The sequence below is a fragment of the Primulina tabacum genome, chromosome 1, assembly GCF_025594145.1.
Source record: "Primulina tabacum isolate GXHZ01 chromosome 1, ASM2559414v2, whole genome shotgun sequence".
Classification (NCBI taxonomy): Eukaryota; Viridiplantae; Streptophyta; class Magnoliopsida; order Lamiales; family Gesneriaceae; genus Primulina; species Primulina tabacum.
In genome coordinates, this window is record NC_134550.1 from 55,186,704 (window position 1) to 55,211,164 (window position 24,461).

Consider the following 24,461-nt stretch of genomic DNA (forward strand, 5'->3'; position numbering starts at 1 on the left):
TTCCACGTCCACGACCTCGACCTCGACCTCGACCAAAACCTTGTCTTTGAATTTGATTTTGGTTTCCAGGTTTAAATTCATTTTTACTTACAGCATTTACTTCTGGAAATGCTGTTGATCCAGTGGGTCGGGACTGATGATTTCTCATTAATAGCTCGTTGTTTTTTTCCGCCACAAGAAGACAGGCGATGAGTTCAGAATATCTCGCGAATCCACGTACTCTATATTGTTGCTGTAGAGTAATATTTGATGCATGAAACGTGGAAAATGTTTTTTCAAGCATCTCAGATTCTGTGACCTCATGTCCACAAAATTTTAATTGCGAGATTATTCTATACATCGCCGAATTGTAATCACTGACTTTTTTAAAGTCTTGGAATCTCAATGTATTCCATTCATCCCGGACGGGTCGGAAGTATAACTTCTCTTATATGTTCGAATCTTTCTTTTAATCCCTTCCACAAAGCCATGGGATTTTTTTCAGTCAGATATTCACATTTCAATCCATCGTCGAGATGTCGACGCAAAAATATCATGGCTCTTGCCTTTTCTTGTGACGTGCATATGCCATTTTCTTTAATGGTCTCGCTTAGACCCAATGACTCAAGATGCATTTCTACATCTAGAGTCCATGGCATATAATTCTTTCCCGTGATGTCGAGCGCAACAAATTCGAGCTTTGTTAAATTTGACATGGTGGTACTAAAAAATTACGATGCATTTTATTAGTTAATAATTATTGCAATACAAAGTAACGGATAAACAACAAGTACAAGTATTTGTAAAAATAAAGAAAACACACGAGGAGGATATTCTCCGATAAATAAAAGACTCGTGAGTATGATAACCAAAATAATTAAAAATAACCTTGAGAAAGCCATCTTCTTTTTTCTTCGAAAAATTTGATGATGAATAATTTTTAGAGAAGAAGAGAAAGTTGGAGTGATGGAATGTGTTTGTGAGATCATATTTATAGGGCAAAAATAGCCGTTGTTTACCATTTATGACCGTTGGGGTACAAAAAAAATAAAGGTATGTATTTGTATAATTTTATGATAATAATATGATATATAATATTAGACATGTTTAAATAATTATGTATATCATATCATAATATTATAATGAGTGTCATAATTTATTTTGTTTAAAAACCTTATAGGCTTTTATACTTGTCGTATCCCTTACCGGGAGTGTGGGATGTCGTCTTAACATCCTCCCAGGATTTATAACAAGTTTATGAAAAATTTATTTTTATTATTTCTAATAATAACATTATATTGTATATTAAATAAATACACAATAAATAAATAACAGTAAAATAAATATAATTATTTTTGTTACCTTTTTCTTCTGTTTGGAGCTTGGAAAAGTATGTAGGACTTTTAGAGCTTCGTGCTGATAACGTGTTGTGAAAAAGTAAAAATTTATGGTAAAAAGTAAAAATCTCAAACTCTCAAAATTTACCAAACTACACACTTTATAATATTTTTCTCTCTACTCAATTGTGTTTTTCTTCACAAATGGGAGATCTATTTATAGGAAATCTTTACAAATAATCCAAAAATAAAATACATCATTACCTACATCATCACACACTAATTTTCAATATTTACAACTCTTATTTTCAACATTCAAATATTCAACATTCAAATATTCAATACTCACATTTTAAATATATTTTTCAACAAAAAATAAATTTTTTGAAGAGTAAAAAAAATAAAGTACGTACATAACTTTTTCCCATATTGGTCCACAAAATAATAGCCTTCGGCCTTCCTCTAATCAACATTTCTCCACTAAAGAAATACAGTGAGGTGGACAAAAGTAAAAAATCCATTGATATAAAAGGTCAACAGAAGATCCCAACCAAAGAACATTTACATAAGTTGAACAATCATATTTCAGATTTCACATATTCCTAACCAACAATTTTCAACTAAGAAATGAATCAAATACAAATGGATACCAGAAACCAAAGAATACATAATCCTACACATTCTACAAACAAAAACAAGATTACACGATCATCCGCGAAATCCCATTCCGTACTATATCTTACAACCTGAAGAATGCCAGAGTAAGCCAAATATTTTCTTGCATCTTTACCTTTTTCCGAAACTTCCAATGTCAATAAGTATTAGGTATTGGATTCAAAAAGACCAAGTGTATTTCAGATGAAGACGCAAAGAGAAAATATCATATTTTTGAAATGTTTCAGACAACCACAGATTGACCGGTAAGCTCATCCCGAAGTTGCAGAGACCCATCTTTCATCAGATTAACACTTAAAGCTCTTGAATCTTTCTCTTGAATACTGTCTGGATGCCTTTCTCCAGTCTGTTCCGGTTTTCATCATCACAACAAATTCCACATAATTAATTTGTCCATCCTGTGAAACACAACCAGCTGGGTTGTCAACAGAATCCTTCAATCAGGACAAGATGCCGTGTTAAAAAAAATTTCTAGTTTTGGTTGTTCAGCAGGTATTTTGGAAATAAAATGCAAAAATGGTTTTGACAAAAGAAAAATGTATCAACTCAAAGCTTTTTGGCGTGAGGTATTTTGATTGATTAGAGAAAGTATGGTAAGATTCAGTATAGGCTTCTCGTACTTCATCTAGTTCAATATAGCCACTACCATCTTTATCAAAGAACATAAAAGCTCGGCGGAAATGCTCATCGTTTTCCATCCTCTATAAGTGAACGGTAACTGCAACAAATTCCCCATAGTCTAACACTCCATTTCCGTCAACATCAGCCTGACCAAAGGGACCTTATCACCAGACAAGTATCTACTAGCCGTAGCTAAATGCTCTTTTCCTTCTCTGTGCTATGCTTACCGAGAAATACACACTGAGCATCTTGATTCTTGTTGAATCACATAGATTATATTTGATTCAATGGCAATCGATACATTATTTGATTCAATGGCAATCGATACATCCAATGCTCTCATCAAAGACACCACTTCAATTTTTTTTTACAAAAACAGCTTTCGAAGTATTTGAGTCTGATATAACTGAAATCAGGCCAGACATCACCAATTCCCTGTATCACCAAGTAATTCGAAATTTTAAGTATAAAGATACTTACCACATCCATTAGCAACTTGATCTCAGGCTCAGCAAGTTGAGAGCCCACTTTCCGCAGACCGGCTTTAAGTTCTTCATATGTAACCCTCCCATCATTGTCGGTATCCATCAATGCAAACATATCCATCATTACTTCTACTTCTTCCACGGATAAGTGTTCCACAATAACCTATAAAGTTAATAATAGAGATATACAGAATAATCAGAATTGAATAATTGGCCTGCTCTCGACAAAAAATATCATCAAGCAAAGTGCATCATACAATATGTAGCAAGAAAGCCACTCCTCGTCAATGATTACCAAGCAACATAATAATCTTCCATGTTGAAATTAATTCCTCAAGTACCCTCAATGCTTTCTTCTTGAATCTATTCAGCCCAGAAAACTGTCTGAGCCTCGCCCTCACAACATCTCCCAATGGAACATTGCGGGCCTTTTTCGCATGTTGTATCCAGGGGTGGTCTGAACAAAACAATTAAAGAAACAACTTTAACAAACAAACATGTTTCGAAGGACAAACTCGCTCTCAATTTACATGATTTCGAAAATATGTTAACCGAGCTGTCTCTCATACTAACCATCTATGTTTCAACTATGCCATTATCACTTCTTAGTTTCCAGTAAATAACAGGCCTAATTGCCAGACTACTAATTGTAGCCATTGGTATCTTTTAATCACTATTCATCGAAATAGTCCAATGTTCCCCAATCCCCACTCTAAGCCAAAACCATATTTCTGTCCTTCCACACCTTCCTTAGCATGTAATGCACTGAAATCACATGCAAAATAGACAATAAATGACAGAAACGAAGTATAGAACTAACCAACCAAGCACATGCTGGGTAGTCAGACACTTCTTAGGATCCGGCTCCAGCATCTGCCTGACAAGGCTTTTGGCACTTTCAGAGACTTGAGGCCATGGTTCCCTTTTGAAATCAATCACTCTTAAAATTAATATTGCCACACCCTGTTCAGTTTCTGCATCAAATAAGGAAATAAAATGCAGATCCATTAATTTAGTGGATGGAGGCGACGAAATTCAGATTCCGAGAGAAAGGAAAAACACACACGCACACACTTGAAAGTAACAAACCTGCCCAAAATGAAGGATCACCGCATAAAATATAAATAATGACTTCAGAACTCCAAACATCAACTTAAGGTCCATAATTTCTCTTCAAAACCTCTGGTGCCATAATATGGATTTCCCACAATTTCAGAGAATCTTTCACCTGGATTGAAACTTTTTGTTTGTTTTTTAATAAATTCATCGTACAGATGCACTACCCCTCAGAACGAAGAGCTTTCTCGTTCAACAGAGCAGATATTTGAGATTCTTTCAAGAAATTAATTGACGCAAGAACAACTCTCACAAATAAGTTATGATGAGTCTATGACAATAGTTTCGTTTCGTCTTAAAATTTTAGGAAAAAAGAAAAAAAAAACTACAAGAGATTTCCAAATTCTTTACAGGAAAAAAGTAAACACCAGCAAAAGAAAGGCAGAACTTGTGGATAAATTTTGGAGAAAGAACAACATGAGCAATTAGCATACTCTATCAAGCAGAACATAGTATCAACATACAGAAGTCTAACAGTTTCCAGAAAAAACCATTTCTTACCGGGCTTGAAAAATACAGACAACCCAAAATCAAATCCGTAAAATATTATTAAATAAGATTGCTTTAAAATTCAAACCACAAGTTTGACTCGTTGAACACATACAACATCACCCTTAACATCACTGTCACCCTTAAAAACCCGAACAGGGTTGGCTTCCGGCACGCCAACAGCAATGCATTCCTTCGATACAGAGGCCATGGCATTAGACAGGCGCTCATCCCCTCGAGAAAAGTCAGTGCCCGAGACTGGGGGGGTTTATTGGTTATAAATTTTTAATGAATTTTATGGAGTTTAAAAGTTTAGAGATATTCAAGTTAGAATTTTAAAAAGTAATGTGATATTCAAATTTGATTTTTAAAAACTCTACAAAAGTCTATAGGTATTCAAAATTTCAATATACTTTTAATGACTCTATGGAATTCTATTAAGTACAAGAATTATAGTCTAAGTTACAACAATAAAATGTCAACAAAAGTTTTTGATTCAACCTAAAGATTTGGATGTACATTTAATTGAAAAATCTCCCAAAATCAATACAAACTTTTATTTTTTTTCTCATCTATTTATTTTTCCTTTTATTTGTATTTTTTAAAGACATAATTAAAATTTAATTTTTTTATTAATTATTATATAACATTTTATTTTTAATTATTTTCTTTAATTTTAGGTAATCTATATATTAAATTATTGTATAAGCAAATTCATATCGATACTATACCAAAATTTTCGGTATACCGAACCAAAAAAACCTTACATTTTAAAATTTTTTTATAATTTATTGTTTTAAAATATTATATATTTTAAAATTTTTGTATATTTTTCCGGTATTTCGGTATATACCAAAATTTTCAAATTGGATATCGTTACCGTACCGAAAAATTTGGTATTGTTACCGTACCGTATCGAAATCTTCGATATACTTAAAATTCGGTAAATTCAATATTTTTTTGTTATGGTAATCTTGGTATGCCGAAAATTCGGTATTTTTTCCCACCCCTAACAGGGTTTGTATTAACATGTGCTATATTACACAATTTTCTTTGAAAGAAGTGTCAATTTGATGAATTTCAAATTGAACTAGATAATGAAGCTCAATTGTCTTCATCAGCACAAGTTCATGAAGGTGACGACTTTGATCAGTTATTTAATACTCAAAAACAACAACGAGCAAATGCTAATGCATTGAGGGATATCATAGTCAATGGAATGTAGAACAATGTTGATCAAATTGTCAGTAATGATTAGATTTTTTTATAAAAGACTACTCATTATTTTGAGTGTTCTTTTAATAAAATTTTATTATGAACTTATAAAAATATTATTCATTAATATGTTGAATTGACATAAAGAATTGAAATTTTGATTTAAATAAATTGGATAGTTCATTTGTCGTTTTTCACAAATTAAATTGATTTAACTTTTAAGTAAGTAAAATTCATTTACATTCATAAATAAAAAATAATAATTTAAAATAGAAGAGGTTATTTATGTCCAATAATTATTTTAAAAAAATTAATAAAAAATAAATCACAATTATAAACTACAAAATTCACATAATTCTATAAAAAAGTTTACAAAAGTCTACAAAAATCTTGAAAAAAAGTCCATAAGAGTCTATGAAATTTGTTTTATAATTCTATGAGATTCCATAAAAGTCAATAAAAATCTATTAACTCCACAAAAGTCCATCATTTAAAAAAAGTCATTAAAAATCTTTGAAAGTATAGAATGAATATACCCCCCTTAAGCAATATGAATACCACACTTACATTATTTACTAATCGCCTCCCTAGCGACCCTGATTTCTATAATCATGCCATCTCCGGCAAGTTAACTTTCCAGACTTACACCAAGCTTAATGGAAAAGCTCGATTGATATTCAATATATTCGTAGTCTACGCAACTTGAGATCTGGTGATCAATGTCGTTACTCAGGCTCTTGCTAGCCAGACGTGTCATTACAAAACTAATTGTAGTTATAGAATGACATATAACTTCATCTCCGATCGTTTCAGTTTTTTTACGCAAATCAACCCATCTCTTCATATCAAAGCCAAATTACTAATCATATATATAAATCGAATTGATCTATATCATATGTATGTATATATATCCCTTGGATAATGAGGGGTTTTTTTAAAAATAATATATTTTTAAAACTTATTTATTAAAATATAATAGATTCTAAAACATTATGAAAATATGACAATCCGGAGTTTGAAGTTCCGGATTCACTGTCCCGGTCAGAATCCGAGATAGACTGACACGGATTCTAAGAATCCGATTTTAATTGTTTGAAAAAAGGAAAATCGGCGACGATTTAACCAAAACCATCGCTGATAGCGACGGTTTTTTAAACCGTCGCTATTTGCGACAGTTTAACCAAAAACCGGCGCTACGGCATGAATTTTCTGCCATTCTAACCGGAACGCGTGACATATTCATTTGAATCCGTGACACAATTTCATGCCTATAAATTGCACCGAGTATTTGGCGAATTCATCACATCCTTCAGCTCAACTTTTCAGGTTTCGGCATTCTTCTTGAGCAGTTTTTTTTTTCTTCGGTCCGTGTCTTTTTTTTTTGTTATAAAAATTCAGTGATTCTCTTTCCCTTATAAATTGCGTCGATCGTGTGCTTAACGGAATTCTTAATTTGATTCGATAGTTTTCTGTCGCATAACAGAATTTGAGAGAATTGCGCCGAGTCTCAGTAATTCGAAATTTGATTTTTGAGAATTGTGTTGAGTATCAGAAATTTGGGAGAATTGCGCCGAGTCTAATTCGATTCTCTGTTTTTTCTTTCTATATTGAATTGTTTTTTGTATATTATTTCTGATAATGTTTGTAATATGAATAACTACAAATATTTTGATTATACTAATACTCCAAATATTAATCTCAATATAAACGATTAGTTAAATAATTAATATCATAATATATTTATATTCTCTGTTGAATTAAAAATTTGTTTAAACATGGATGCAAAAATTAGTACACAATTAATATTATTATTATCTAAATTTAATTACTATAAATAAATATATTTAAATTACTGTCATTAGTATAAATAATGTAATTGTTTAAATTTACCGTAACTTAACACTGAAATGTTTAAAAAATGTTAAAAAAATTGTAAATTATTTTCTAGCTATAAATAATTGTTTTCATATTTTAAGAGGAACATGAAAATCTTAATGTGTTTAATTCCAACAATGTTAAAAAAAATTACCGCAACTTCTAAATCCCAAAACAATTAAGATTCCCAAACAATAATAAATTCTTTGATTCAATAGTATGAAATATTGTTTGGGAAATAACGTTATTTTATTATTGTTTAGGAAAGAACATTTCTTAATTTTTTTTTAAAATTTTGGGAATTAACGATGGTTTTTGGTTAAAGCGTCGCAAATAGCGACGTTAAAAAAAGTTACCGCAACTTTTAAATTCCAAAACAATTAAGATTCCCAAACAATAATAAATTTTTTGATTCAATAGTATGAAATATTGTTTGAGAAATAAAGTTATTTTAATATTGTTTAGGAAAGAACATTTCTTAAATTTTTTTTTAAAATTTTGGGAATTAACGACGGTTTTTGGTAAAACCTTGATAAACTGTCGCGAATAGTGATGGTTTTGGTTAAACCGTCGTCGATTTCCCATTTTTTAAAAAAAAATTAAAATCGGATTCTTAGAATCCGTGTCAGTCTGTCCCGGATTTTGATCGGGACAGTGAATCCGGAACTTCAAACTCCGAATTGTCATATTTTCATAATGTTTTAGAATATGTTATATTTTAATAAATAAGTTTTAAAAATATATTATTTTTAAAAAAAACCCGGATAATGAGACCATATAAAATATGTAAGTGACAAACAACTGTAAGCTGACAGTGTCGGTAAATATTGTGGGGGCACAAATGTAATAATAAACCAATTCAAGGGAGGGATCGGTCAAAATAATCCAGTCAAGTGCCCTCCCCTCTCTACTTCGTTTTTAAATTACTGTCACTATCCTGTGTAACATTCTCTTCATCAAATTTTCCACACAAATAAATTCACAGGAGCGCCACAACCGACAAGTTTAGGCATCCAATTTTTTATTTTATAGTTTTTTCTTCTTCCTTTTTTGGGTTCATAATTTAGCCTTATTTTTAAAAAATCAATCCGAGGCATTGTTTTCGAGGGCCAACTTTATTTTGGCAATTTGTTGACCTTTTTTTGGGCTTATTTTTTGGTTAAGCTTCTAATTTTGAGCTATTGAATGTTTTTGCTGTGGTTGATAGACTGCCCAACCGCTGATTTGTCCTGGTTTTGTCATTAAGACGAAAAGGGTGTCTGTTTCAAATCGATGAATTTAGGAGGAAAAAGTTATTTAGCTTTTGCAGATTCTGATGGAGAGCAGCGGAGGAGGCGATGATCAAGGCTCTGGATGGATGCAAGTTAAAAAGGTGATAAAGATGAAATTTTTATTTAATATCTTGAATTTAAAATACATTTTCCCGACACTTTCTTGTGAGATATGTTTTTGTGATCAGATTTTTTTGTGTTAAAAAATGTGGTTGTGTTCCTCAAAATACGCTTCTTTTTGTGTCAAGTCTTGTTTAGTACTCTTGAGTGTTTTTGCGAGTGGATAAGCTGCACTCAGTTGGGAATTTGGGACGAACATATCATTATTGTGAAGATAAAGGATGCTGCTGCACACCCTGATATTCATGGGAAGAAGTATTTGATTCCTTATGTCTTGAAAATATTCATATTGGAAGTTTTAAAACAATGATTTTGGACTGTAATACATACCATGTAATTTCAGCATCTAGATTTATATTTTCTCAAATGCGTCTACTCGTAATGAAATGGATGTGCCAGTAGCTTGTTTAAAAACCATAGTTTTTACTTGGTTCTACACAAATGAGTTGAAGCTGATTTTCTCAGTATCATGAACCAATGTGTAGGCTTTTTATTGTAGATGTATTACTTGATGGATGTAATGCAGCCCTCTATTTCTCTTTATCCTTCCTACCATTAGACTTTCTTTTGCTGCATTACTAATTGGTCCTTTCTATCTGTGTGCTGTTTCTTTTGGCCTCTCACATGAAGTTCGTCTTTTTTATTCTATTGCTATCTCTATGATAAGAATGTGAGGTTCCACTTTCTTGTTTTGACTTATTTTCAGAAACACAGAAGCAGTTCCAAGCTCATACAGAGTTCTGGAGGACTCACGGGAAAACAGAGTTTTTGCAATTCTAGCAATCGGCTTTTTTTGTGTGAAAGATTTGAGAATAACTATAATATTACCCAGCATTCCAATAGAAGTAAAGATTATGTTGTGCATGATGTCAGCAAAGCTTTGAATTATTCTTCAGTCGTTGCTAAGGACGAAGCAGTTGATCTGTACCTTGATAAACGTGTTGTTAATCAAGATAATGAAGTTTTAGATTCGTCTAATTTGGCAGCTGCAGATTTTCAACAAGCTAGTTACAAATTAGTAGTAAATCAGGATCATATTTCTAAAAATGGTGTCCTTTCTATAATTAAGTGGGGTGACCTGGATGAGGGAACTCTAGTAAATTATGGGAAAGCTTCTGGATCTGGAATTGAGTTCGGGGGAGTTGAAAATCACAATCTGGCTTCCGTGAAGGCTGGGGGTTCTGGTGAATCTCTTTCATATGTTGGATCACATGATCCTGAGGAGAGCAAATTCATCCGAGCAGCAACCGACGAAATTCAGGATCCTCCAAAGTCCCCACTCATTGTTTCCAAGGTCTATATCCATCGAAGAGAACTGTAAAGAGCTGAGTGAAATGACTTCAGAAGAAGTGAAAGAGCAAATTACTTGTGAGAAAATAGTTTGTCCAAGTACACCTATTTCATTCGTTGACATAGAATCTAAACAACTTGAGCAGGAGAATGATGACACGTGCTATCCACCGGATAACGATATTTTACATTCTGCCAGTGAAGAAGTTGAGATGAGAGAAACTGCTAATGATATATTGAAAACTGGCCGTTCTCTCGTTTTTTCTTCTTTAGGCATTGGGGAAACTACCCCTACTTCCGAGGTACTGGTAAGTGAGATTATTGAAACTGGGAGTCCAGGACAATCGACACTGAGAGCTTCAGTTGAGGAGTCCAGAGAACAAAAACAGCAAGAAAATGGCGAGGATTTACTGGATACCCAGAATGCAGGCGTCACAGGTGAGAGCAAAGAAAGATTCAGAGAACGCCTTTGGGGATTTCTCTTTGAAAACCTCAATAGGGCTGTGGATGAACTCTATCTTCTCTGTGAACTAGAGTGTGATCTTGATCAAATGAAAGAGGCTGGTCTTGTTCTTGATGAAGCTGCATTAGATTTTAGAGAACTTAAGTTTAGAGTTGAAAAGTTCGAGAAATTAAAAAGGTCATCATGTCCTGGAACTGATGGGGCACCATCTATATTGCAGTCTGATCATCGCAGACCACATGCTCTTTCATGGGAGGTTAGATTCTTACTCTTTTTAATTTCAAATGCATGATGAAGAGTTAAATGGTTGGGCACATATTCTACTTCCTTCAGATGGTGCATTGACTCTGTACACTCTATGCTTTCTTGTTACAGATATTTTGAGTAAATTAAGGAAAATATTTTGTCAATTTCTTTGTTTCTTTTGCATTGTTAAGTCTTAGCTCCGGTGGTTGATGAAATCCTTGTCGCTTGTTTATAATGGTTTCTCATAACATAAATTGTTGATTTCTGAAACAATTTACTCATTTCGTAATGAGATAATGGTCATGTTCAGTATTTTTCTCTCTCTTAATGATTTCTTGAACATGATTCTGTTCTATATTGAGGCAGGTCCGTCGAATGACAACTTCGCCACGGAGAGCAGAAATCCTTTCATCATCTCTTGAGGCTTTTAGGAAAATTCAACAAGATCGAGCAAGTGAAAGAGGTAACAATGGCAAGAAACTAGGGCCTGATGGTCATGGTCGCAACTTGAGATCCAGCAATATTTTGGAGAAGCGTGCTCAGAAAGAGAAGCGTGCTCAGAAAGGTGATTCTAAAGGATTCGCTGTGAAAGCAAGCACTGGAGATCCAGTAATCTCACAGGCCTCAACCAAGGAAAAAAGAAATCTTGACTCTGGTAAACCAGGTTATGCTACTGGCATCAAAGGTAAAAGCAATCGCGAACCACACGAGCATACCAGTGAGAAGAAACCTAGATCAGCGAATATCCCTAGAGGAGATACTCATACAGAAAAAGATGGGAACAAGAGAAGTGGGTACTCAGGAAAATCCTTGGATGCTTGGAAAGAGAAGAGGAATTGGGAGGACTTACTTTCATATCCACATTGTGTATCTTCTCGTTTCTCTTATTCACCAGGCATGGGAAGGAAAAGTGCCGAGCGAGTGCGTGTTTTACACGATAAACTTATGTCCCCGGAGAAGAAAAAAAAATCTGCCCTTGATCTTAAAAAAGAAGCAGAAGAAAAACATGCTCGAGCCACAAGAATCAGAACTCAACTTGAGAACGAGAGAGTTCAAAAGCTTCAACGAACCTCAGAGAAATTGAATCGTGTAAATGAATGGCAAACTGTTCGAATGCAATAAATTACGAGAGTCGATGTTTGCTCGTCATCAGCGCACTGAATCCAGACATGAAGCTTATTTAGCCCAGGTTGTTAGAAGAGCTGGTGATGAAAGCAGTAAAGTTAATGAGGTACGCTTCATCACCTCGCTGAACGAAGAGAATAAAAAGCATATATTATGGAAAAAGCTTCAGGATTCTGAGTTGAGGAGAGCAGAGAAAGTTCAAGTAATGAAAACTAAGCAGAAAGAGGACATGGCCAGGGAAGAAGCTGTTTTGGAACGTAGGAGGCTCATTGAAGCCGAGAAGTTGCAGCGCCTTGCGGAGACTCAGCACAGAAAGGAAGAGGCACTGGTGAGAAGGGAAGAAGAACGGAAAGCTTCAAGTGCTGCTCGTGAAGCCAAGGCTATGGAACAGATGAGGAGAAAGGAGGTTCGAGCCAAAGCCCAACAGGAAGAAACTGAACTCCTGGCTCAGAAATTAGCTGAAAGACTTAGCGAAAGTGAGCAGCGACGAAAGTGTTATCTAGAACAAATACGGGAAAGGGCATCAATGGATTTTAGGGATCAATCTTCACCTTTATTGCGGCGCTTTACAGGTAAAGAAGGCCAAGCCCTAGGTAGATCAATTCCACTTGGTAATGGAGAAGATAATCAGGAAAACAATAGTGGCCGTGCTGCAGACTCTTGTACTTTGATTAATGAGGCTTCACAACATTCACTGAAGCGAAGAATCAGAAGAATACGGCAAAGACTCGTGTCAATGAAACATGAATTTCCAGAGCCTTCATTTGGACTTGAAAGTTCTGGAAGTGCACATCGAACTGCCATAGGAACTGCAAGGTTAAAAATTGGTAAGTGGCTTCAGGATTTTCAAAAACTTCGCGAAGCAAGAAAAGACGGTGCTTCTAGTTTTGGACTGATAACTTCTGAAATGATCAAGGTACTGGACTTTGTCTTTAGTTTTTCAGTTATCCTTTTCCTCTTTCTTATATCTATATTTCTTGTTTTATCTTGTTTTGTAGAGTTATTTATATCTTTGACATTCATTTGTTCGCTCATTTAGTTCTTGGAGGGGAGGGATCTTGAGTTGCAGGCTTCTCGCCAAGCTGGTCTGCTTGATGTTATTGCTTCAGCACTACCAGCTTCTCACACATCAAAACCTGAACCCTGCTGGGTGATGATTTTCCTATTACGGCTTCTTAGGGTAGTCTTGGCAACGCCTGCAAACAAATGTTATTTTCTTGTGCAAAATCTGTTGCCTCCAATTATCCCAATGTTGGCAGCAGCTCTTGAGAGCTATATCAAGATGGCAGCATCATTAATTATTCCTGGTTCAACTAATTTTGTCTCGAGTAAAACGTCAATTGGAAATATGGAGTTGATTTCTGAAGTCACCGACGGTTTTCTATGGACTGTTGCTGCCATTATTGGTTTCACCAGTAGAAATGAGCTCCAAGTTCAGATGCAGAATGGTTTGGTAGAACTTGTTATTGCGTACCAAATTATTCACCGGCTACGAGACCTTTTTGCACTTTATGACAGGCCACAGGTGGAAGGTTCTCCTTTTCCCTCGTCTATTCTCCTTAGCATAAATTTATTGACAGTGCTGACTTCCAAATTCAGAGAAACATCTTCAATAGACTGGGAATCTTTTCCTAGTGATGTGATGGACGGGCATAAAATTGGACAGATAAAAATTCCTGAACGTGCTGATTTAGGATTCAATTTACCACAATTTAGTGTAGATAACGTACCCCTTTTGAGGTCAAGTAAAACCACATGTATTTTGCCAGATTTTCCAAAGGGCAAGCCATTAGATGAAACTTCCACTTTCAAAGGAACAGCTGTTACTATACTTGTTGACAATAATGATTCACACAATGTCAGGCATATTTCTTCTAAAATCGAGAGTTCAGGTGTCATGAATGAGCCATTGAAAATTCCAACAAATGTTACATGCGAGTGTGCAGTTGATCAGAAGTATGGGAATAACTCGGCAAGTAGTAGTAAAGACAAAAACAATTTGAGTGGTTCAGATTCAAAACATCCTGCAATATTTCTTCTTTCAGCAATTTCTGAGACTGGCTTAGTGTGTCTTCCTTCCATGCTGACTGCTGTGCTATTGCAAGCCAATAACCGGTTGTCTGCTGAACAGGTAACTGCTCGGCCCTTGACATATATGAGTGCCATTGTATGTCCATATAATGGTCTGCAGAACAATATAATATGTTCCTTGTTTTCTTTTCTTAGTGACTTCAATACTATCTTGAGTCAGTGCTGTTGTAGCTGTTTGTGTGAAAAGTATCGCGACGGTGTTAAGTTCGCTTGAATCCTCGATGTTATGATTGTTTTTTTAACCATATATTTTCAGAGCTCATATGTTCTTCCATCTAATTTCGAGGAAGTGGCGACTGGTATTCTGAAGGTGTTGAACAATCTGGCTTTGATAGATGTAAGGTTCATCCAGAAAATGCTGGTAAGTCATTGCTGGGCTCTCATTCTGTGATTTTTGTGATGGTAAATAGTTATTACATAATTTTTTAAAATATATCATATGATTCAAGACCTTAACTATATGATAAGGCATTAAATATTGAAGGGGCTTAGCAATCACAATTTGGTGAAGAGTTTCTTGTGCACAAAATAGCAGAAGAAGACATTCATTGAAGGAAAAGGTTATGGAGATATTTTGTATCACTGATTGCAGGAAATGGCTGAAAGAAAATGGCCAAAATGATAATTTAAAGGTCATAAATTATTTTAGGTGTGAATTACGTAGTTTACTAGTTTTATGCGTATTAAATTACCCCTGGGAATGGACTCTAATTAGTTCTGTGGTTAGGATATATATGTTCTCAAAAAAGTGTTCAATACAATTTTAGCTCGCTATGTCATTCACACACTTTATTTACATTATGTATTTCCTTTTCCTTTTGATCTAAAATTAGTTACTTTTATTCTCCTCAATCAAGTGCAGGCACGCCCAGACCTGAAAATGGAGTTCTTCCACTTGATGAGTTTTTTTCTTGCTCATTGCACAAACAACTGGAGAGCAGCAACCGATAAGGTAACGTAGTACTACTTATCTATGTCAAGATGAACATATAAAGTGGACATACTGGTAAATTACAAATTCAACAGTGCTTAAGAGAAATATATGTTTCTCACTTACTCCGGCAGCAATTCGGCATCAATAACTCACATGTTTAGATTTACATTCATCTCTAAGCCATTGGTCACAACAGTTGACGTCCTTGTTCCCATCATCGTATTATGATGTTCCTATTGTTTTTTCTATTTCACATTGGAGTGACATACATTGGGTGCTTTGATCGGTTGGATCATGCAAGTCTCACTGGATTCTTCATGTAGGTCCCACATGGTATAATGTTTATCGATGCATTCAATTCACGTCACCAGGCAGGGCATAGCATGAAAAGACCTATTTTCTTCTCTCTCTCTCAAAAAAAGTTTCTAAAGTGAAAGCATGAAACTGACGTTGAGCTTGTTTCTGCTTTGGCTCAAAAAAGTGAAAAGGGGTTGGAATGGGAATAATTTTTCCTTTTGCATATACTCCACTACTGTCGGAATGAATTACCAGTAACATATCCTCTGGTCTGAGAATCTGTGGTTCCAGATATTCATTATGCTGTTAGCATGATTGACGGTATGAGGGGTAAGAAAATCTTATGATTGCTGCACTTTTCACAGATTGGTTCTCTCTTGATGGAATCTTTGTCACTTCTTGGCTACTTTGCACTTTTTCACCCCGAGAATCAAGCTGTGCTTCGCTGGGGAAAGAGCCCTACTATCCTTCACAAGGTAAGTAAATATGTTTGCATACCTATTATTTTGCGTTTCAAGTTCTGCTCCACTTGACCGGTATTATGTGCTTACATAGAATGAAAGCCACAACTGGGCAAAACATTCACTCAGTATAGTAGAGAATGTATTTTGAATGTGGGATAATGGAATCTAACTGCAGACTTAAAAAACAGGTGTGCGATCTTCCTTTTGTGTTCTTCAGCGATCCTGAGTTGATGCCTGTTTTAGCTGGCACGTTAGTGGCTGCCTCATACGGATGTGAGCAAAACAAGGGTGTCATTCAACAAGAACTCAGCATGGATATGCTCCTCCCATTGCTGGAATCGTGCAGAACCAATTCGACCACAGTTTCTTTCCAGAACAATGACAAGTCTCGTGAATTGAGTCGTACAGGTTCTGAAACAAAAGATGCTCATCAAAAATCAAACAAAAACCATCTAAAAAACACCCGTGTCCTTCCTCAGAGAGGCAGTGCTGGTAGCATGTCAAGAATTGTTCATGGGCGAAACCAAAGAGACAATAAAGTGATTAAGCTTAGTGAAGAATTGCAGCATAGGGCAAATGGTCAGTCTACTAGTGATGCGTCCACTTTGATGCTGCACTGTAGATTTCCTGTAAGCTTTATTAACAAAGCAGAACAGTTTTTCACGACGGAGATTACAAGTAGTGGTGAATTGGTCTAGTTCAAGGACTTTTCCAGGAGAAATATATAACGATCACATACAACAGCAAAAATGAGATTTTTTTGTTTTTTGTTTTTAGATTACAACTCACGCGGAGAGGGGGAATGAATCCGAGAAACCGACTAATCGGGGTGAGACTATTGGGCTATAAGCCCGTGACCACATGGGCAGAACTAAATGAATTTAATATGTAACTCGTTTCATCCCAATTATACAATTCACCCTTTTTTTCGTTCTTCATATAAACATGTACTCTGGCTTCCACATTTAATAAACTCTTTTACTAATATACCGATATTTAATGTCTATAATTTTATTATATTTGTTTTCTTAAGATCATTAAATAAGATTGTATTAGGAAAATTGCATATATAACTTGTTTTCTCAATAATATTCTTGATCCGTGTAAAAAACAAAGTGAATTATATAATTGAGATGGAGAGTATTTTTTTTCTTTTTTTGTTACATTTTTCGAGTATATTATTTTTTATTTTATTTTGGGAACTTATATGCGTTATTTAAGGATGTAATCGAGTCGAGCCGAGCCGAACTATTGAATGTTTGAGCTTGATTCGTTTATAATCGAGCCGAGCTCGAGCTTTATTTAACGAATATATGCATGGCTCACGAGCTTATTCAAGCCTTTATCGAGCCTAAACAAGCTTAATAAATAAGAATTATACATTTAAATTTTCATTTAATTAATTAAAAAGTAAATTATATATTTAAAGAAAAATATATTATTCTTATTAAAATTTGATTTTCCTATATATTTCATAAATAATATGCAAAATCAATAAATCAAATATCAAAACTATTATTTTTTCATTTAAAAGATTACTCATGAACTTACCAACGAACATGTTCACGAGCTAACGAACCGAATACTGTAAAGCTTGAGTTTGGTTTGTTTATCTTAACGAGCCTCATTAAACAAGCTTTTATCGAATCGAGCTTCGAATAGCTCACAAACGGTTTGGTTCGTTTACATCCCTAGCATTATTTTTGGTACGCTCTGAGTAAACCGAAAAAATCAACGTAATAGTTGCAAACTAAGCTGACCAGATAAATCATAATGGACAAGCCATGCGTGACATGCACAAAGCTGAGATGACATAAGCAGAGGAAAATTGAACTTTTAACTTTTTGGTACAGACTCATCATACCCTACCATCTAAGTTATCCTTTGGAACATTTTTATTCCATTCTTGGTTCATGAGCTGATAATTAAACTACCAAAAATGTTACTGTCCAATATGATGATGATGTATACCAATACAAAAAATATGTGTATTAACGAATTCAATACTTTTTTTTATGCTCGTAGGTTAATCTTAATTTATTTTTAATTTTTTTAGAAACATTATATGTAAACATGTAGTGAGATTACATCAGTTTTAATGATAGCGGACAAAAACAAAGGAATGGAATCCCGGAATTCGACACTAATTTCCGAGGAAAGTAACCTTTACGGCTTTACGTATACAATATAAATAAAAATTAATTTTTTAGAGGATGGGTGTATAAAATAAAGTACGGAGTGATCAGACACTCATCCGCATGAGACCATTAAATAGTAAATATGTACAACTATATGGTTGAAAATTATATAAAAATACACCAAAAATCTTACAAGAAAAATAACACATTAAAACCACGTCTGACTTTTAAAACACATAAATTCTTATGAATCGTCTATTTTTTATTTTATGAAATAAATCTTCTATCCGACCATACATCGTGACATTAGTCATAGTTCTCATTTGCTGTTTTTCATAGCTAACTGACACAAAAAGATCAGAAAAGACAACCCTCGGGTATGATGAAGTCTAAATCAATATGTAATTTACTATTATTTAAAAAAATACTAAAAAATAATTTGGTATATTATTAATTAGATGAAATAAATATTTTAGAAAATTAGAAGAAGAAAAAAATTAATATCGATGGTCGTTTATCTATATCGTGATCTTCCTTGATAACATATAAGGGGTATTTTAGAATTAACACAAAAAATACCAATAAAGCAAAATAATTACTATGTCGTGATCTTCCATGATATATTCAATGATAAATAAATGAACGAAAATGTAAAAACAACTTGGGAATAATAGAACTCAAAGTGAATAGCTTATTTGACACCGGTCTTGATATTACCAAAATCAAAATCATCGTCGCAGACAACGAGATAAAGCACAAATACAATATTAAACGCAAATACTACAAAGATATAAGAGGGATTGTATTGAAACTATCAGAACATGGTAAAGGAGAGACTAAGGTCTTTTGGTGGACAAGACAAGTTGCAAAATTCAAACATCACAAGTATCAAAGTTCCTAACTTTTAGTGCTCGAGCGGGGTCCCAACCCCATGTAATTTGTCACCAGCCCCATGATACCAAACCTGGTGTCCACAAAAATAAATTGATTAAAAGATGTCAGGCTTAAAAATGACATTTATATTCATCAAACAAAGCAGCAGATCAAATATGTATTGCACCAACGGTAATATAGATCAGATGCAACATTTTCTTCACTATTTGTTTCCCTGTATCATAATTGCTAACAATAAGGTGCTCGAGCACTATGAGAAATCACCTCCTCCTTCATATTTTCCATACCATTAAACTGGCACAGCATATATTCTGACAAAGTCTTACTCAGCTTCAATCTCGTCTACTTGAAGGTTTCCCTCCATATTCAAACCTCTTCTTGACTTCATTTGTCAATTTAGACCATGATTCAAAGTCCGTAACCATATCATATTCCCAAGATAAATTTTTTCTGTTATTAATCGATGCAAAAAGACTTGAACTAAATGTAAAATCTTGGTGTAGCACAACAACGATAGAAATCTTTTGTACTACTTCTATAGTCATTGTGTTAGTTACAATACTATCACACATCTGTTATTCAACTTTATATCCTGACATAAACTCCTCCTTTCTGTTAAATGCACCATAATACTTCTCTTGAGATACCATTTTATGTATTTTCTAAATAAACACCACATGTAACACTTAATTTCCTTCTCTGCATCTTTCTGTCATCATTCTTACGATGTAACTATCTTTTAGATTAGATCTTCATGATATAAAGCTGGACAGAGGTTATACTATAGCAAAATAACATTGAAGAACTCATCTATCAATTATATATATAGAAAAATTCTAGTCGATAAAAGATTAATAATTATTGGTATCTGTCTCATTGTTAATTACACTTTTTCCTACAATAATGTTCTCATAATCTGTGGCTTTTATTTAAAAGCAGACTCCTACATGGTACCAAAAGTGCCTGAAAATATTCCAAGTGAACAAATCTCTTTACCAAAAGTTTCTTTTAACCATCTCATAAATTTGCTCACAGATAGTGACCAAAATACATCACTTTGTTCATTTTTTCTCGCTCATAATAATATTCGACACAAGTTATAGGAGAAATGCACAAGATGAAGGACAGGAAGAGTGATAAAGCTAACACTTGCTGGTTATAGAAAGTTAGCCGTGAACAGAAACGAAACAATTGCCACCATCTACTATATATTTTCCAATCAGTCTTTCCCTATTAAATTTGTGTAATTTGTTTGTTAATTTGTGTGTGACATTTCACCAGCCCCTCTTTAAATGATTCTAACAAAAAACATCAAGCTATAATCAAGAAAACTATAAGCCATTAAGTCCACACAACAATATACTAAATCACAATAGTGCACAAAATTTTATTCAGTGGATCACTTCTACCTCCCTTTAAACAGGGGCGGACTGCATGGGCAGACATGGGTGACATTGTCCCCATCAAATGAAAAACCTTTTTCATGTGTAATTTTTCCCAAATACTAATTCTATTTATTAATCCTCATCTGATCACATCACCTCAACTGATATCCTGGTCCAGAGCCAGGCCTAAGTACCTTCAACTTACACAAACCTCCATCTAAACACTAATGATTATGTTTATTTGTGTTACCAATTGCAAAACACATGATGTTCCAATTCCCGCCGCTCAAGCAGGACGTATTTTATTTCTCTCTTAATTATGAAGGATGGCAAGGAACTCCAGTTTTTTAGGCACTTTCTCTGAGAAACATATAGTTCCTATTTTTCAATGACTTTTCTATATAAAAAGGCGAACACATATTAGGAATATCCCCAATAAACCAAAACAGTTGAAGCTTTAATACTGTATGGGTACAAGTAGAAATAATCAGCGTAAAAACTACTTACATCATGGCCATGGATATTTGCTTGAGATCATTCTCCATATTTCTCATGTTAGCCAGCGATTGTGCGCAGAATATAATAGCGAGCCACGAACAAACCTTGTACTGTGGCAAACCAAACGGAAAACGTTTAATTAATCAACACCTAACGCTAACCCTTCTTCATTGGACAAATTCAAACTGGATAAAAAGTGATATAATCTAATCTATCAACTACAGTGGTGAATCGAGTCGAAAATATAGATCGAACATAGTTAGAGAGAGAGAGAAAAAATGCACCCGAAACATTGCACCAAGTACGCCGAAAATGACGGCGATAAAACCAGAGTAATCGATTGGAAGCTCCTGTGGAGCCACTGGTTGCGGCTTGTACGGTCGCGTCGCCGATGGCTGCCGAGGATCGTTCGAGGCTAGGAAGTAGGCATTGGAGCGATCTTGCGACGCCATCTCTTTCGTATCTTTTCCTCTCCCTCAATCAGCAAGCATTAATTATATTGTTGGACCTTTTCGCGTGGTTACGAGTATTTGTCTATTTTACTCTTAAATAATTCAATTTTTTTTCGAATGAAATTACTTCTGCTAAATTAGATAAAAAAAAATATTACAATTATAACTATATCGGGTATCCCCAAACTAACACAAAGACATAGTTCTCAACGTCATTTTACATATTACACAATATCTATTGATACCTCATGGATGGGCCTAGCCCAGATGGAAGACATGGATGAACCCACTACTCTTGGCTCATCCCTAACCCAAATGGAAGACAAGGGCCCAGGTATCCTCCTATAAATATCAGGTTTGATTGTTCAGTTAAACTATTCACTATATTGTTTTCAGCAGCGCCCTTAGCTGCTCCCCCCATATATCCCCAGTCTCTGACTTGAGCGTCGGAGGGGCTACGCCAGGACACCCTCCTGGCCCCCTTCTAACGGTCTTATTTGTGATTTCAGGCCCAGGGTAATTTTTAAACCCGTGTCTGGATTAGTGACGCTTGCGTGGATCAGACCCTAAATTTCCCGTGAGTATCACTTGGCGCCGTCTGTGGGAAACACTTGAGTTGAGACGTAGAGATGGTAGGCAGGAGAGGAAGTAGAAGAGCTACCTCAGCATCATTGCGTCCTCAGAGGGGACCCGAACAGTCTCATGTTGAGACAAGACAGGAACAACCGCGTCTGGAGACGAGACAGGAACAACCTCGTCAAGAGACAAGAGCTGAGCAGCCCCGTCACGAGACGAGGGTTGAGCAAACCCGTCCTAATGAGAACGTGAGAAACTTGACCCTGGAACAGTTGGGCCAATTCATCACTCGTACAGTGGATGAGGCCATGAGGAGGAACCAAGAGTCCATGGGTGCTGGGGAACATGCCCCTCGTCAGGAGCATGAGGAAAATGTTGAAGTCCACCAGAGTAGGGTGGAGAAGACGCAACCCATACAAAGTGGAGAGATTAGTGAGATGGGGGAGATGTGGAAGGAGATACGGAGGTTGAGGGAGCAGGTAGGGAGTAGGGCGCCGGTACCCAAGAGAGGAAGCCCTTTTTCACTAGCCATATTGGAGGAAGGGCTTCCTCCGAATTTCCGACAGTCAAACGTTGGAGAGTACGACGGACATACGGACCCCGAGGAACACTTGGGGAGATTTGAAAATGCGGCGTTGTTGCATCAATACTCAGATGGAGTCAGGTGCAGGGTGTTTCTGAGCACGTTGGTGGGGTCAGCCCAGCAATGGTTTAATACCCTGCAGCCCAACTCCATACAGTCTTTCGAGGATTTTGCTACAGCTTTCTTGCGCCGATTTGCCAGCAGCAAGAGGCACAAGAAAAATTATCTGAGCCTGTTTGTGATGAAGCAGCAGGAGGCTGAAACTTTGCGAGAATTTGTCCAGCGCTTCAACAGTGCAGCGCTGAAGATACCGGCGGCTACCCCCGACATCATGATAAGTGCCTTTACACAAGGACTGAGGGGAGGGAAGTTTTTCAAGTCGCTGGTCAAAAAGCCTCCGTCGAGCTATGATGATCTGTTGGCTCGAGCTGAGAAATATGTAAACTTGGAAGATGCCCAACGGTACAGAAGGATGGAGAATCGGCCGGGAGGAAGTAGAGCGGAGGGAGCAGAGAGAGGGGGAAGGAAGAGGGGTACGGGGGAGAGAGAGGAGGACAGAACTAAAAGTAGAGGACAATTCTCATCACATGTTCCTCTGAATAGGAGTCGGGATAAGGTGATGGAGGTGAGGGAGTCAGGGGAGAGGGGGGAGAAGTCACAGAGGGTTGAAAGCAGTGCTCGGCCTCCGTCGAGGGGTAGACAAGAAGGGTCCTCGTCTGGGATTGAACTGAGATCTCGCCCATCCTCTAGGCGGGGTCGAGGCCCTTCGTGGATAAATCAAAGGATCGAGGAGCCAAGGAGAGAAGGTCGAGGTCAGGATACCCCTCGGGAGCCCGTGGAACCCAGGAGAGGAGCGAATGAAGATAACCACCCGACGAGAGGAATGATTCATATGATCTCGGGGGGTGATACTGATGGGGATTCCGGGCGGGCGCGGAAGGCGCATGGGAGGAGGTTGGAGAATTTTGAAATATCCAGGAATGCAGGCTTACCCCAGGATCCTGTCATCAGTTTTGGACCAGATGACCTCCGAGGCATTGTGGCTCCTCATAACGATGCCTTGGTGGTGACGGCCACCGTTGCCAATTACGATGTGGCACGAATCTTTATTGATAATGGGAGCTCTGTTAATATCCTGTTCAAGAGCACTTTGGATCAGATGAAGGTGGAAGGATTTGAGTTTGAGCCAATCTCCACTCCTCTGTATGGATTCGCAGGACATGCCATCCCTCCGCTTGGTCAGATTGTCCTTCCTCTATCCTTGGGACATGAGCCTCGACGGGTAATAAAGATGACAACCTTTACTGTGGTGGACACCCCATCCGCTTACAATGGAATTCTGGGGCGACCACCCCTAAAGGATTTCAGAGCTGTAGCGTCCACCTATCATCAGAAGTTAAAGTTTCCTGTGGGAAAGGAGGTTGGAGTCTTGTGTGGAGACCAGAAAGTTGCGCGACGATGTTATGAAGGAATAGTGAAAGGAGAGGGGAAGAGGGCGCGTGTGGAGGTCAATATGATTAGAAGAGGGCGAAGCGGGTTGCCCATGGTAAGGAGAGAGGTTCAGGAGGTGATGGATGAAAAACCGGAGATCGTGACATTGGGGCCCGATAAGAAAATGCTCAGAATAGCTTCTGATCTGGACCCAGAGGTCAGGGAAAAACTCATTACTTGTTTACAGGCTAATCTCAGCGGGTTCGCTTGGTCAGCCCAAGAGCTCACAGGGACGAGTCAAGATGTAGCAGAACACCGATTAAACATCTTACCAAATTCTCGTCCCGTGAAGCAGAATAAAAGACACTTCGGGCCCGAGAAAGATATGGTTATAAAGAAGGAGGTGGGAGA

At 36.3% G+C, this 24,461-nt stretch overlaps 4 protein-coding genes across 8 annotated transcripts; 2 read left to right on the top strand and 2 right to left on the bottom strand.

The window, feature by feature from the left end:
• Nucleotides 1-1,815: 1,815 nt before the first annotated feature.
• Nucleotides 1,816-4,934, bottom strand: LOC142519869 (calcium-dependent protein kinase 10-like). Of its 5 annotated transcripts, none has more exons than XR_012813802.1 (5): nucleotides 4,187-4,934; nucleotides 3,918-4,071; nucleotides 3,355-3,554; nucleotides 3,093-3,260; nucleotides 1,816-2,389 (listed from the first exon to the last, which is right to left on the bottom strand). XR_012813802.1 is itself a non-coding variant. In XM_075622888.1 (5 exons), the coding sequence occupies exons 2-5, from the start codon at nucleotides 3,968-3,970 to the stop codon at nucleotides 2,279-2,281; spliced, it is 444 nt and encodes a 147-aa protein (XP_075479003.1). In that variant the 5' UTR covers nucleotides 3,971-4,071; nucleotides 4,187-4,934; the 3' UTR covers nucleotides 1,816-2,278. The 5 variants fall into 5 exon arrangements, 4 of the variants coding, with proteins under 4 accessions (XP_075479003.1, XP_075479009.1, XP_075479015.1 ...); XM_075622888.1 differs by having other exon boundaries at nucleotides 3,439-3,554; nucleotides 3,922-4,071; XM_075622894.1 differs by having other exon boundaries at nucleotides 3,439-3,554.
• Nucleotides 4,935-8,726: 3,792 nt separating this feature from the next.
• LOC142551290 (uncharacterized) lies at nucleotides 8,727-10,611 on the top strand. Its single transcript, XM_075660445.1, has 2 exons — nucleotides 8,727-9,164; nucleotides 9,890-10,611. Exons 1-2 carry the CDS (start codon nucleotides 9,108-9,110, stop codon nucleotides 10,502-10,504), a joined length of 672 nt encoding a protein of 223 aa, XP_075516560.1. The 5' UTR covers nucleotides 8,727-9,107; the 3' UTR covers nucleotides 10,505-10,611.
• Nucleotides 10,612-12,086: 1,475 nt separating this feature from the next.
• Nucleotides 12,087-17,015, top strand: LOC142551282 (uncharacterized). Its single transcript, XM_075660434.1, has 6 exons — nucleotides 12,087-13,223; nucleotides 13,347-14,438; nucleotides 14,655-14,759; nucleotides 15,261-15,350; nucleotides 15,995-16,105; nucleotides 16,282-17,015. The coding sequence occupies exons 1-6, from the start codon at nucleotides 12,276-12,278 to the stop codon at nucleotides 16,789-16,791; spliced, it is 2,856 nt and encodes a 951-aa protein (XP_075516549.1). The 5' UTR covers nucleotides 12,087-12,275; the 3' UTR covers nucleotides 16,792-17,015.
• A 1,884-nt stretch (nucleotides 17,016-18,899) lies between these two features.
• LOC142551299 (protein Asterix) lies at nucleotides 18,900-21,530 on the bottom strand. The gene is made up of 3 exons (XM_075660457.1): nucleotides 21,293-21,530; nucleotides 21,018-21,118; nucleotides 18,900-19,195 (listed from the first exon to the last, which is right to left on the bottom strand). Exons 1-3 carry the CDS (start codon nucleotides 21,458-21,460, stop codon nucleotides 19,129-19,131), a joined length of 336 nt encoding a protein of 111 aa, XP_075516572.1. The 5' UTR covers nucleotides 21,461-21,530; the 3' UTR covers nucleotides 18,900-19,128.
• Between the last annotated feature and the right edge of the window lie 2,931 nt (nucleotides 21,531-24,461).